The 13,242-nt window shown below is 47.8% G+C and overlaps 2 protein-coding genes across 8 annotated transcripts; both read left to right on the forward strand.

Annotated features, from left to right (window-relative positions):
- Window positions 1-194: 194 nt before the first annotated feature.
- Window positions 195-4,211, forward strand: LOC100821583 (beta-glucosidase 25). 7 transcript variants are annotated; one of them, XM_024456790.1, is made up of 14 exons: window positions 195-337; window positions 492-573; window positions 667-733; window positions 830-888; window positions 1,827-1,902; window positions 1,989-2,060; window positions 2,157-2,244; window positions 2,369-2,624; window positions 2,721-2,836; window positions 2,950-3,173; window positions 3,257-3,288; window positions 3,387-3,489; window positions 3,578-3,686; window positions 3,821-4,207. In XM_024456790.1, exons 1-14 carry the CDS (start codon window positions 321-323, stop codon window positions 4,005-4,007), a joined length of 1,488 nt encoding a protein of 495 aa, XP_024312558.1. In that variant the 5' UTR covers window positions 195-320; the 3' UTR covers window positions 4,008-4,207. The 7 variants fall into 7 exon arrangements, 6 of the variants coding, with proteins under 6 accessions (XP_024312558.1, XP_024312560.1, XP_024312559.1 ...); XM_024456792.1 differs by having other exon boundaries at window positions 244-384; window positions 667-761; window positions 1,973-2,060; XM_024456791.1 differs by having other exon boundaries at window positions 244-384; window positions 667-761.
- A 2,400-nt stretch (window positions 4,212-6,611) lies between these two features.
- Window positions 6,612-7,323, forward strand: LOC100821899 (calcium-binding protein PBP1). Its single transcript, XM_003563388.4, has one exon. It carries the CDS (start codon window positions 6,734-6,736, stop codon window positions 7,115-7,117), a length of 384 nt encoding a protein of 127 aa, XP_003563436.1. The 5' UTR covers window positions 6,612-6,733; the 3' UTR covers window positions 7,118-7,323.
- Window positions 7,324-13,242: the final 5,919 nt, after the last annotated feature.

The following is a 13,242-nucleotide window of genomic DNA, read 5'->3' on the forward strand; positions in this document are numbered from 1 at the left end:
AAAGGAATATCTTGCCAATAATGTAGGCTTCTCTCGGTGTGGCTAGTTATGTAAGAACTGCACAAAATTCTCAAATTGTAGTAGATTCCAAAGAGACAGGAGCTTATCTATGCCATTATGATCCAGGAATGCTGGAGTGCTGGGAAATCCCTAATCAGTCTGAAATTCTTGCGCACAAGCAAAGCTTACCTTTGCTTCACTCATGACACTTCAGAACTGGACGTGTCTAGGAACTCCCTCTCTTGCTGATCAAAGGTCCAGTATGATAGAGATATTACACCCCATGGCCTCCAAAAGAGTTACTTAGCAGACTCGGGTTGATGAGCTTCCAAGACAGGTGAAGCTCAGCCCTCAGTTGCTTATACACTCCACCAACTCGCCAAGGTTTATATATATCTTATGGTCCTGTCTAGTACTCATGTATGGAATAAAGTGCTTCAGACTGAAGGAAACACCATGGGTGTCTTAACACTAGTTCATATCCTTGTCAGCTTTGCCGCTTCTGCTGAAGCCATAAGGAGAGCAGACTTCCCTCCTGGTTTCACCTTCGGCACTGCTTCTTCAGCTTACCAGGTCTAGTATTCTGAAAACTTTAATCTCTCTGATTTCAGCCGATGCGCTTTTAGTAAGTTGTCTGACAGTTGCTTCTTGTCAATATGTTACCAGTACGAGGGTGCTGTGAATGAGGGTCAACGTGGACCCACAATATGGGATACTCTCACAAGACGACCCGGTGCAGTAAAAACGATTTATTGCAAAAAGTACTCTAATCTGATATTTCAGCTTTGTGGTTTCTCCAAATTATGACTGAATGTTGTCTTTTCTACAGGACGGGTGATAGATTTCAGTAATGCGGATGTTGCTGTTGATCACTACCATCGTTACAAGGTAAGTTAATTGATGAATCTCGGCTCCATATATGTGACAAGTCCATTCATCTTTATGTTATGTAAACTGGAATTATAACTCTACCTAAATAGTTGATGTTGTGTTTGTAACATTCTGTTGATCCAAATTTTTGGATATTGTCTTGTTGATCGAATTATTGTGTGAAATGATGGTCAACATGTTATAGATTATTTTATCAACATGTAAGAAAAGTCCATTTATGCCTGCATTCCTGACAGCTGATTGAAAAATTGCCATCATGTCACTTAATCAACTTCTAGTAATTTATAGACTGAAGCGGCTCCTGCATTTTCCTGTTCAATTCATGTCTCTAAACTTCAATGTATTATTATCTAATTATCATGCCATATAATTATTATGCTGCTAGTTTCATTTTTCCTTTCCATTGTAGTAGGTGCGTACACAGTTCACACACTGATTTACTAGTATATCAAATTGCAAATCCACTACTCTAGCATGGTGCGTCCAAAACTTGGACAGCAGGGAGACTATTCCTAAGGTTATTCCAAATATGAGATGCAATTTTGGATTAGCAAGAAGGGCTTTCTGAAATCTAGTATTTCTTACATTTGTCCAATTTATTACTCCCTCCTTTTCACAAAGATTGGCGTATTTTGTTTCGTTAAGACAAGCCTTTGACCAAGAATTACTCTATTAATATGTAAGTTATAAGATACGAAACCATGATCATTAGCAAGAACTTTTAAAGACGAATCCATTGATATAAGTTTCATGTATGAAAAAACACATATCAATAGAGTTTTTATCGGTCAAAGCCTTGTCTTAACGAAACAAAATACGCCAACCTTTGTGAAATGGAGGGAGTATTATTATTACACTAGGTTGATAATGAAATAAGAATATAAGCTGCACTAATAAATCATCTATAGCTGACAAACCCATACCCTGACTGTCAGGAAGATGTGGACTTAATGAAGGACATTGGTGTGGATGCATACCGGTTCTCTATCTCATGGTCTCGCATCTTCCCAAGTATGTATGAAGTAAATATGTTCAATATATTTTTATTTGTAACTCTCCACGGTCCCCACTGAATGTATAGACGATTTTCTTGCCAGATGGTACGGGCAAACCTAATGAAGAAGGATTGAGTTACTATAACAGCCTCATAGATGTTCTATTAGATAAAGGTCATCTTCTACATTTCAAGTGTCTGCACAATGCAAACTCCTACCAACTCATATTTTTATAATTATTCTTCCGTGGTGTCTATTTTTGTTGATCAGGTATACAGCCATATGTAACACTCTTTCACTGGGACCTTCCCCAAGCACTGGAAGACAAATACGGTGGCTGGTTAAACTCGCAAATCGTGTATGAAAGACTGTTGCATGATCTTCTTTTTGATGAAGCTGACACTTGGATGATCCATGTAGCATTTAAATTATTCATTTTCAAGAAAACTGGTTTCATTTACTTTGACAGGTACATTGTGCAGGGAGGATTTTGTTCATTATGCTTCTACTTGCTTCGAGGAATTCGGAGATCGAGTGAAGCACTGGATCACTGTTAACGAGCCTCATAACTTTGCAATTGATGGTTATGATTTTGGTATCCAAGCACCTGGGAGGTGTTCCATTATGTCTCATTTGTTTTGTAAGGACGGTAGATCATCAACTGAACCATATATTGTAGCTCACAACATACTCTTAGCTCATGCTGGTGCTTTTCATACTTACAAGCAACATTTCAAGGTAATCATCCATAGCAAACACATCCTTAAGTAATGTTTCTCTCAAGGACTATAAGCATTGAAGAAAAGAAATGTATGCTTTGTGTACTAATTGCAGAAAGAACAAGGAGGTCTCATTGGAATTGCACTTGATTCCAAGTGGTATGAACCATTGTCAGATGTCGATGAAGACAGAGAAGCAGCAGCACGAGCAATGGACTTTGAGCTTGGATGGTGAGACATTAAGTACCAACTTGATATGGTCTAGATAAGTTAAATTCCTATGTAATTCCAGTAGATAACTGTTACTCCTGTATTAATTATGAAGTTTTGTGAATGTGATACAGGTTTTTGGATCCCTTAATGTTTGGCCACTATCCCCCATCTATGCAGAAACTAGTGGGCAGCAGGCTGCCTCAGTTTTCAAAACAGGAATCGCAGTCAGTATCCGGGTCACTAGATTTTGTAGGCATAAACCACTACACTACATTATATGCTAGGAACGACAGGATGCGTGTCAGGAAACTTGTAATGAATGATGCCTCAACCGATGCTGCTGTCATTCCAACTGGTAAGTCTTGATAAATGAAGATAATATAAACCTCCTGGTCCATTATCAGTGTTACTGATTGTGTCACTCCATGCACTATGCAGCTTACAGACATGGAAAGAGAATAGGAGAAACGGTAAATTTGCGCAGCTATTTCTTCCATCTCCAGACTTGTTCTGTCTTTCCATTTCGGTATATCTAACCATATGTAAATACATGTTTATGGACTCTCAGGCAGCATCAAGTTGGCTGCACATAGTTCCCTGGGGTATGTTCAAACTGATGAAACATGTTAAAGAAAAGTATGGAAATCCACCTGTGTTCATTACTGAAAATGGTAGGTACCTGAAGCTTGTATTGGCGGTGGCCGATAAGATTATCTTCTTAAGAGAGTTCATGGTTATTTGAAAAGTTGTTTCTGGCAGGTATGGATGATGCAAACAATCGATTTTCAAGGTTAGAGAATGTCCTTCAAGATGATGAAAGGATACAGTACCACAACGACTACATGTCTAACCTCCTAGATGCTATAAGGTGAGGTTTTGTTTCCTTGTCCATACACTGGAACACTGGAACTGAACCACCAATACCTCACATCATCCATGTGTCCCACTGAAATCACCTGTTTAGCTTGGCAATTAAGTACTCTGCAACATGAATTACTGCAGGAAGGAAGGCTGCAACGTCCACGGTTACTTCGTGTGGTCGCTGCTCGATAACTGGGAGTGGAACTCGGGGTACACGGTGCGGTTCGGCCTGTACTACATCGACTACAACAACAACCTGACAAGGATACCCAAAGCATCAGTCAAATGGTTCAGTCAGGTTCTTGCCCAGAAGACGGCCATCATGTAGATAAAGAGTGAAGTGGTCACCCAATGCCCATTTTAAGTGTGCATAGTTACCACCATACTTGCATATTTAGGAACAAAATGTAAATTAACTTTCCCTGTACGACCGTCAACCACGCTGTTGACCGAGTCGTCGTTGTGGTCCTACTTGTACATTGATGTTACAGAAATCAACAAAGAGAATTGCGGCTCTCAAGCATCCCATTCCCATCCTTTAGTGCTGATGCATGTCTGAGTTGCCTTCGTTTTCGCCTCAAAGTTGAGTTGACAGTGAGATGGTCCAGGGAACCTGTTGCAGTTTTGAGCTTTAGGGAAAGCATGATGACGCCCCGAACAAGTCAAGACAAAATGACAAATCCTAAAAAGATGTGACCCCAGCAACTTCAGGCGAGAGATGGCCCCCCTCCAGGCCTCCACACTGAAATTTCCACCTCCCTCTCCTTCCCCTCCCCTGTAATTTCCACCTCCAAACTTTGTGCCTGCCAGTAAAACTCTCGAGATGATCCCAATGCAGTTTCACGATAAGCTTTTACTGCTTCTTTGGGCGTTTCCCAACAGAGTGGAAATTCCTGCTTTTCAAACTGGGCCTCGCATACGCAGCAATGGATCTTCAGTTGGGATTTGGAAAGGGACAGCCTGGATAGACAGAAAAGATAATTCATAATTGGAGAGGAAGAAGGCATGGAAAATGTGGAGACTGGAGAAGGAGACGAGACGTGAGAGGGGCAGGTGCGAGTGAAACTGTCGTCACGCTGTGTGTGGGCAAAGAGGAGGGAAACCCCGGGAAAGGTCTGCCTGGCGGAAGCCATCTTATCTGCCCCAAGAAAGGTAAATGTTCCTAATAAACGATATTCTGCAGACAGCTTTGCTGGATGCGTTGTGCTGTACTAGTACTGGTAGTACGAAAGTGAGCCTCGGGTTGTCCGGTTCACTCTGCCGCGCCGCCGAGATTTCCATGTGGATTTCGGTTTCTGACCGAAGCTTCCGCGCGGAACTTTGCATAAAAGGTCGGTGCTGACGTACTTCTTCAGATAAGGGAACTTGTAGTAGTCCGTACATCTTTCTGTGGAGAAAGGGAACTTCCTTTGCACATATACAACTCCAGTGGTCGGTCTAGTGAGAACCGAGTAGCTAGATCGGCGGAGACGTCCAGTGCCGGTGTACACATTACTATCTCGTAGCAGTCCAAATGCTCATTTGGACATGACGGGAGCAGACGAAACACCAGCCATTGAACCACATCATGCCAATCGCCAATGAGAGCATGCAGAAGGCTTGCCAAATTTAGCATCTGCATCCTTAGGTGCTAAGCAGATGCTAAAAGTGAGAGATTTTTTTTGCACGACTGATATGGGATGTGATGGTAGGTGCTAAGCAGATGCTAAAATTGAATGAATTTTTTGGCACAACTGATGTGAGGGTAGGTGGTACGAAAAAACTTAGCGCTACATATACATTTAGAATCTAAATGCAAGCATCCCGAGGGATATGTCGGACGAAATTTAGAGGGATATCTTTTCAAAACACCAGCAGAAGAATTCTCGAGGATTAAAACATGCAGCGGGTACCAAAACTCCGTGAAAAGCAGTATCATGCGAGAGAACTGTATCACGTTTTGGTTGACAATGAGACCTAATTAAGAGTATGTCCAATGGTTCTAGCTAAAAAAATGAAGCAGCCATATTTTTTATATTGATACCCAACTGCAATTGATGGCACACTGATATTTCACCTTCTGTATTCCATTACCAAATTTTAACTAGCTCCTCTCAAGCAGCAGCTGAAAGTAGAGAATAATGAGGCTCCTTCAAACATGAATGTCATGATGGAGACATTTTTTTTCCAGCTATAGCCAATTCCAAGATGATGGTGCGATAGCTAGCGCGTTCGGCATGGTTCAAGTTAACGGTTTCTTATAACCATTAGCAATCCTTAAATGCTAAGCAGATGCTAAAGACGAGAAAAATTGTCCGTCCTTCGAGGTAGTACGAGGGTAGGTAGGTAGATACTAATATAAGAAGGGAAAAAAATAGCACCTATATTTAAAACCTAGATGTAAATGCAAAAGTGGAAAGAAAAAACCCGATGGTTTAATTGTTTTGGGCGAACACTATTTGGAGGTACAAGCGTAGAGTGACAGACAGAGAAATCGGCCGTGTTCATTATATCAGAGCCGTCCAGTTCGTGGGCGCTAGGGACGCGAGTGTGCTCTTCCGAGTTCCGACGAGTCTACAACAACGGCCAGCTACCGATCCGGGCACGACGTGTCCAGTACGTGACACGCACGCGCAGACGTAGTCTTGGCGCCGGCCGGAGGAACACCGTTTCACTCGTCGAACCCAGCAGGCAGACAGCCAACAACAGCCGCCCACGCCAACGCGGCACGCACACGCCCATACGTCCCCCAGCTAGCCGAAGCAGCAGCTCCCAGGAAGGTGCCCACGGCCAACTCACCGTATCGCCCAGCCTGTCCGTTCCCCCTTCCGAACGGGAAGCATCGATCACCACCGCACACGTGGCCCCCCTCCCCATCCAACGATCCCTCCCCCGCGTGACCCCCGGCACCTTCCCTGAAACCCACCCCTTCTTCCTCCCCCCTATTTATTCCCTCCATCCCCACAAATCTTCCACAGCCCAACCCAACCATCGATCCATCCAGCTCCAGCGCTCCACACACAGAGAACAAAGAACAAACACCATCAACAAAGACAACTTCTTGATCTTGCATCGATGGCGGCGCAGCAGGAGAGACAGCAGCAGCAGGGACAGTCAGTGGGGTTCGAGGACTACCTGCCGGTGATGGCGGAACGGCTGGGGGAGGAAGGGCTGATGCAGGAGCTTGCCGCGGGGTTCCGGCTCCTCATGGACCCGGCGTCGGGGCTCATCACCTTCGACAGCCTCCGCCGCAACGCGCCGCTGCTGGGGCTGGGCGCCATGTCCGACGCCGACCTCCGCGGGATGCTCGCCGAGGGCGACTTCGACGGCGACGGCGCGCTCAGCGAGATGGAGTTCTGCGTCCTCATGGTCCGCCTCAGCCCGGAGCTCATGGACGAGCCCAGGCGCTGGCTCGACGACGCCGTCGCCCAGGCCTCACAGTTCCTCTTCACCTCCTAGAGACTGATTTTTGATTTTCTTCTTCTGCCTTCTCTCCCCTTGTTCATAGCGTCAGGATTATTCGAGAAGGCACTGGCTGTTGCTGATCGGTTGTTGGATTCTGTCTGTTCGATCGCTCCCGCGGGAATCTGAATTAATCGACACGAGCTTCTTGTTTTTTCACCACCACATATACTCAGTATACTACATTGCCTGTTACAGTATTATTCTCTGCTTCCTTCACTTTATGTGAAACGATCAAGAAGCAAAATTGTTCCCCGACTTCGGCGAATACCGTTAGGAACAGTGACTGACGAGATCGATACGCAACTTGGATGATTCTCTACGGTCGATCGGATCGATCATGCTTTCATGCATCAATAAGATTTGGTTTACGGCAAATACGCCTGTACATACGTCACCGAATAAAAAGTCCTCCCGGATCAATACGTCTTGATAAAATCTTGGAATTTTTTCCTTGCCTGACGAATCATCGAATTGCCCGCATGACACCCAAGACTGAAATAAATGGCAGTGCTTGTCATTTAGTCAACAAGTGTTAGCAGCCTCAGGTCAGGTGGTGCCGGGCGCGGGGGCGAGGTCAAACGAACCAAACCCCGTTGGGGGCGCTCGTGGTGACCGTCCGAGAAACTGGGTGGCCTGACTGAAACACCCAATTTCCGATTTCCTAAAGGATCTGTCAAGTACTAGTAGTGATTACCAATGCTTTTGTTCAGTGTGGGTTTACTCGGTCCGTGTTCTGAAAAGAAGGATCCAAGGAGATTAATGAACGCCGGCCGGTCGCAGTCTTGGCCGTTGCCGGCCTCGCATTTCCTCTGCTTTTTCTTGCTGCCTCGACTCTGAGCCTCTGACCAACTCGCTACTCTGCCTCTGCGTACGTGACGAAACGGAGCGACGAAGGAAATCTGCTCCTACGGTAGTAAAAGCGAACGCACAGAAAAGCGTGGTATGTCGGCCCGGGGGAGCTTCCGGAAAGGTGGCCGGAAGCTTCAAAAGCGTCGGGAGGACCGGAGGCGCGCCGCGCGTGGGAAAGCAAAGCAGCCGGGACCGACAGCGACGCCTTCTATCTCTCTTTTCTGAATTCTCCACCCGCACGAGCGCGAGGCAGCGTCCAGAAACTAAAATTAGCAGCCGTCCACGTCGTGCAGCAAAATTAATTGACGGTGCTCTTCCGATTTTTGGACCTCGTCGGGGTTCCGCGTCGGCGTACACTGCGCCTGATCGGGGTGTGGTCTGTGAGTTTCGCACCCAATTTCCTGATGGACTTTCTTCTTCTGTTTCACGGGTTTTCATTTGAGACCAGACGGACCCGGACGCGCTGTTTGATTGATCTGTTACCGTGTCAACGGTGCCGGGCGGCTGATCCATCGGTGTGTGGTCCGGCACCGACGGCGACTGACTTGGATATCGAATCACGGAATCAGGAGGGATGCCCATGCACCCCATGCCTAGGCCGTGCATGAACCGGCCGGGAAATTCATTTCTGGTGCAAACTAGCGCCTCGTCTACGTTCGGCTCACCAATCGGATTCGATCTGTTCCATGATCAACCAAGCCGAACCGATCGGTGATTCTCGGTACGTAACGCACGATATGCCGTAGGTAAGGAGGTGCCGCGCGCGTGAACTGTTCGCAGGTAGTAGTATCGCTGATAGATCTTGCCTTGTCAGTATTGCCGTCGAGTTTAGGCTGCTGGCTGCTTGTGGTAACCATGCGTCTTTCATGAAAGGGGATAACTCATAAAATCGTGTTAGTCATGTTCCTGCGAATCAGGCGCGCATTGAGTTTTGCACGATTGTTTGACCGGGTTCTACCCTCCGGCTGTGGAGGCGTTAGTTCTCCAATTTTTTAATATAATTCCTTTTTACTCGGAGAAAAACAACTGTTTCCAGGTCACGGCCGAGCTGTGGCTCCCCGGTGGCCTAGGCCTCCGTGCCTTCCTACGGTCCTACTAACACTTTTTTATGCTTCACATTGATCTGCGTCTGCCACGCCCCTACGAGCCTAGTACGACCGAATAGTATAACGAAACATGTGATTGGCACTGAGCTGTGGTAGTACGCCTTGCCTAATCGCCTGTGCCGCACGAACTCTCTCTCTCGCTTCCACGGCTGCTAGGCTTTCGAACCAGCAAGTTGCATCAAATCCTTTATTTATTTATTCATCTTATAATTGGCCACGCATAGTGGCAGGCATCGGTCGATCCTTCCTGCAAGTATCCTGGCTGTCTCGCGCTGATCGCGCATAAAGATTGTCTAAACATCTTGTCTCGTTGCCGCCCGCGACGACGGCAGCGGCAGCGCGCCAGTCCCCTTGGTGGGCGTCCGCTCCCGCTGACACCGGTGGTTCCGTGTACGCCCAGGAGGTGTCACGGCTCAAATAATTTAAACTCAACGACAACACTCGCGAATCACTCTCTTCTTGCAGTTGCAGAACACTAGCTATATCCACAGGGCGTAATAAGCGTTATTTGTACTAAATGGTTTCTTCGTTAATTACGCTTCTAGCTAGCTGTTACAGTGTGCAATCTGTACTAAATTTTATACTCCGTATCTTTTCTTAATTCTAATTATGCTTCTGGTTTTTTCTGTAGTGCCCACTTGAGAAGAACCCAGAGGTGCAGAAATGGTGCTGAAGTGCTGCAGAAATGCGAATTTTTTTGGGTAAAAGAACCTAGAGGTGTATTATGGTCAAGAAAGACCATTCGATACAAAAGACAGTTTCTACCGTACCCAATACTCCTTTCCAGTTGAATGGAGTATCAGGCAAGGATAATTTAGTCCTTTCACATTTTAAATAGAAAGAAGAATGTGGAGTAAAAAATCCCGCAGTCCAGCTCATCCCTCGTCAAGTAGTTAGGCTCCGATCCCTTCCTCTTCCTCGTCACCTCCGCGGACCAGGCGAGGGGCGCCGGCACGCGCATCCAGCCCGCTGCATCCTCAAAGTTCAGACTAACTCACCGTGAACGCCAGAGCCGGGTTGGCAGCGGATGACGGCTGTATGCTGGCGATGGGCAGAAACACGGTCTGGGAGGAGAACGCCCGTGCGGATGCCTGCCGTCAACGCTGCCTTATCCTGGCACCCAGTCTCGTCGGACCAGTTGTTGGGCGTCGTGCTGCACCTGCTCGGGTGGCCGCGGCGTGGAACGCGCGTACGAGTAAAACCGCAGCACTAGAGGCGGCGGTGGAAGGAGTTCAGGGGGCGGTCTACAGCGCCGGCGGAAGAGAGCTGCTTGTGGAGTGAATCGAGGAAGAGATTGGGATGGGGAAAACGACGGGAAATTGCCGACGTTTGCCTTTTTACCCTACTACTCCCGTTTGGTTCACTTGATACTCCCACGTCTCTAATTGAAGTATTAAGAAGTAGTAACTAATCTGATCTTTTAGATAGAAGAAAATGGACGGTCCAAATTAATTCCGGAGTTCCGTGGAAGAAGAGCTCGTACAAAATCTACGAGCAGTAGCCGACTTGCCTTATCTTCCACTCGGATCTCTCTGTCTGCACACGTGAGGCTTGCTCCCTTGCAAATCAACAGGTGCTGCTGCTGCACGCAAACAGGGCATGCAGTGTATGAGTCAGATGTGTCTTGCCTGCAGACTGAGCCGTTGAGTCGAGCTGTCCACTTGGCCAGAGACACAGCTGCGTGGCTTGTAAACTGACACAGACGCTCTGGATGACAGCTTCTCGGGTTCTTCTTCTGCCCACCCTCTGCAAGTCCTATTTGACTAAGCAAAGAAGCACCGGATCACGAGCTGGGATCGATCCATCCATCCCCAGGTCGACGCAATGCATGCATCACACTCACGGCTAGATTCTCCCAAGTTGCAGTAGATTAACGGATTAAGTATTCCTAAGCACCGCTAGAAAAATACTTACTACTCCACCAGCGTGCAGGAGTATTCTAGTACCAAGTTGAACGAAAGCATGGTACGCACTGCAAAGTGCAAACGAACGAACCGGGGACAATATGTGCAAAGGACTTCGTTTCATCTGGCGTGTCTCCTGGCGGTGACACACCCACGGCCTGTCGCGGATCCGATTCCAGGCCGGGTCGAGCTGTGCTTATAGGCAGCTGAGACTGTCAGCATCAATTGATCGCCCTGCTCTTGCTTATCCTCGAGAATCAATCAAGATCATTTTGATGCTCAGCGTTACTCACACACTTGTCCATAAACAAATCCATCGGCCCGGAGCCCCGGACGGACGAAACTCCCCCCGTAGAATTATCCAGCTTCCTTCCTTTGCCTCTCCAGCTAGTATGATTCCTAACCGATTATCTGGCTGTGTACTAGCTACTGGACTGCTTGACCCGGCTAGCTAAGGAAAGAAAAAGCCAGGAAACTTAACCGGGAAAAGGAAACGAACAGCCAACCCGTGGACTTGTCGTATGCGTTTCCCTGGATGATGGTGTGTTTGCGTGCGTCGCCGTGACCTGTGAGCCCGTGATACGACCGAGCCGCACGCGAAGCTGCTTTGCTGCTGGGTTGAAGTTGCCGGCGCCGACGGTCGGCGGACGGGGGTTCCGACTCGTTCTAATAATCTGATTCCGGGCCGACTCTCGACTCCTCCCTGCGCAGGAAACTGCGTGTAAAGCCGCAGAGTCTGCGCCGGGGCCGGACGGGGCGCGCAGATCGCTGCTCTTTCCTCTGTAGTGCTGGGTCGGCGGCGGCGGCGGCGGCTCAGCATGTGCTTGACCTTGACCCCGGTGCCGATGCTTGCTGAGCCAGAGTCCAGTTTTTTTTGTTTTTTTTTGAGAGAGAAGCCAGACTTCCAGAGTCCAGTTTCACCGAAGGGCGCGGCAAGGCTGTGAGGTGGGTTTATCCTTGGGCTCTTTGCAATCCTGCGCTAGCCTGCTAGGCCCTGCTCCGTTTTAGAAAGTCCATGGGCTGAAGAGGGAGGCCTTCAAGCCCATGCTTTGTGAAGACGGCCGGCCTGGTCAATTAGGCCTGGGAATGGGTTAAACCCACCCCGCATCCAGCCCAATAGTGATACTCTTGAATGGATGGATGTCTAGACATCGCCCGCGGATAATTTTTCCCGAACCAGTAGAACGGACAAGATCCTCTAAAAAAACTGTTCTAAAAGAAAACCGTTCTAAAAAAAAATCCTCTAAAAGAAACAGTAGATCGGACAAGATCGGCCAAACAAAACCCCCTAAAAAAAAAATCCGCCAAAGAAAATGTAAAACGGACAGGTGACTCCGAAAATGCCATTTCATGCAAGCGGATACGGATAGAAGATGACACACACATTTTTCGGCCACTGATCATCACTGGATTCGCGGAAACACAGAACTAGGAAAAAAAAACTTTAGGCCCTGCTTGGAAACCCGGTAAATCTTTAAGGCTGTAACTTACTCGTCCCTCAGAAAACCGTCGTATTTGTTCCTAATTGCAAATCGCCGTTTGGATAGCAGGGTATACCAGAGTTGTTGCAGGTGGCGCCGTCCTACCTCATCCGTCGGAGCAAGAAGAGGACGTCCGCGGCTTGCGGCGAGGGCCGGCAGGAGCTGCTGCCCGATCTCACGCGGGTCGTCACGGCGGCAGCAGACGTCGTCAAGCGCGAGGACGTTGGGCTGGGCCGAGCGCCGGCGAGCCAGTGCTGAAGGAGAGAGCGAGCAAGGAGGCGGCGGCTTCATCCACCGTGGGTGATGGATCTACAGGCGGCAGCGCGGGCGGCGCACATGGCGTACAGTGGCACCATCGATCCGGAAAATCTCGGCGCCGGCGGCGATCGCTCGTCATTGTTTTCTTTTCCGGACGTACCGAGGCCTGTAAACGCTTTCGTGTGTAATGGGCTAGACCTGGGCGGAAAAGAAAACGGAAACGACGAACCAACTGGCTCTTTGGGCTTCCGGCGGAATTGTTTACCGGACCAATTAATACCCTGGTTTTGGGGCCGAAAACAACGAACCAAGCAGAGCAGGACCTTATGCTATGGAATCGGCGAGGAGGAAATGCCTTGTTTTAACTTTGTCCGAGAAAATAACAAAGAAATTCTTCAGTTCTATTTTAAGTTAAACTCGTAAAAATCACAAAGTTCGAGCTGTTACAACTGGATTTCCCCTCCAAAAATAGCAGTGAACAGCAATCCTATTTTTTGCTGAAGAATATTCCTCGCGGCGCT

This window comes from Brachypodium distachyon, chromosome 1 (assembly GCF_000005505.3).
Source record: "Brachypodium distachyon strain Bd21 chromosome 1, Brachypodium_distachyon_v3.0, whole genome shotgun sequence".
Taxonomy (NCBI): domain Eukaryota; kingdom Viridiplantae; phylum Streptophyta; class Magnoliopsida; order Poales; family Poaceae; genus Brachypodium; species Brachypodium distachyon.

Excerpts from the sequence above, each read along its gene's own strand:
- LOC100821583 (XM_003563387.4), top strand. The coding sequence starts at position 457 with ATGGGTGTCTTAACACTAGTTCATATCCTTGTCAGCTTTGCCGCTTCT. Across the intron at positions 2,061-2,156 it reads AGATGTTCTATTAGATAAAG|GTATACAGCCATATGTAACA; the intron begins GTCATCTTCTAC and ends TTTGTTGATCAG. Across the intron at positions 2,625-2,720 it reads CTTACAAGCAACATTTCAAG|AAAGAACAAGGAGGTCTCAT; the intron begins GTAATCATCCAT and ends TACTAATTGCAG.
- LOC100821899 (XM_003563388.4), top strand. The coding sequence starts at position 6,734 with ATGGCGGCGCAGCAGGAGAGACAGCAGCAGCAGGGACAGTCAGTGGGG.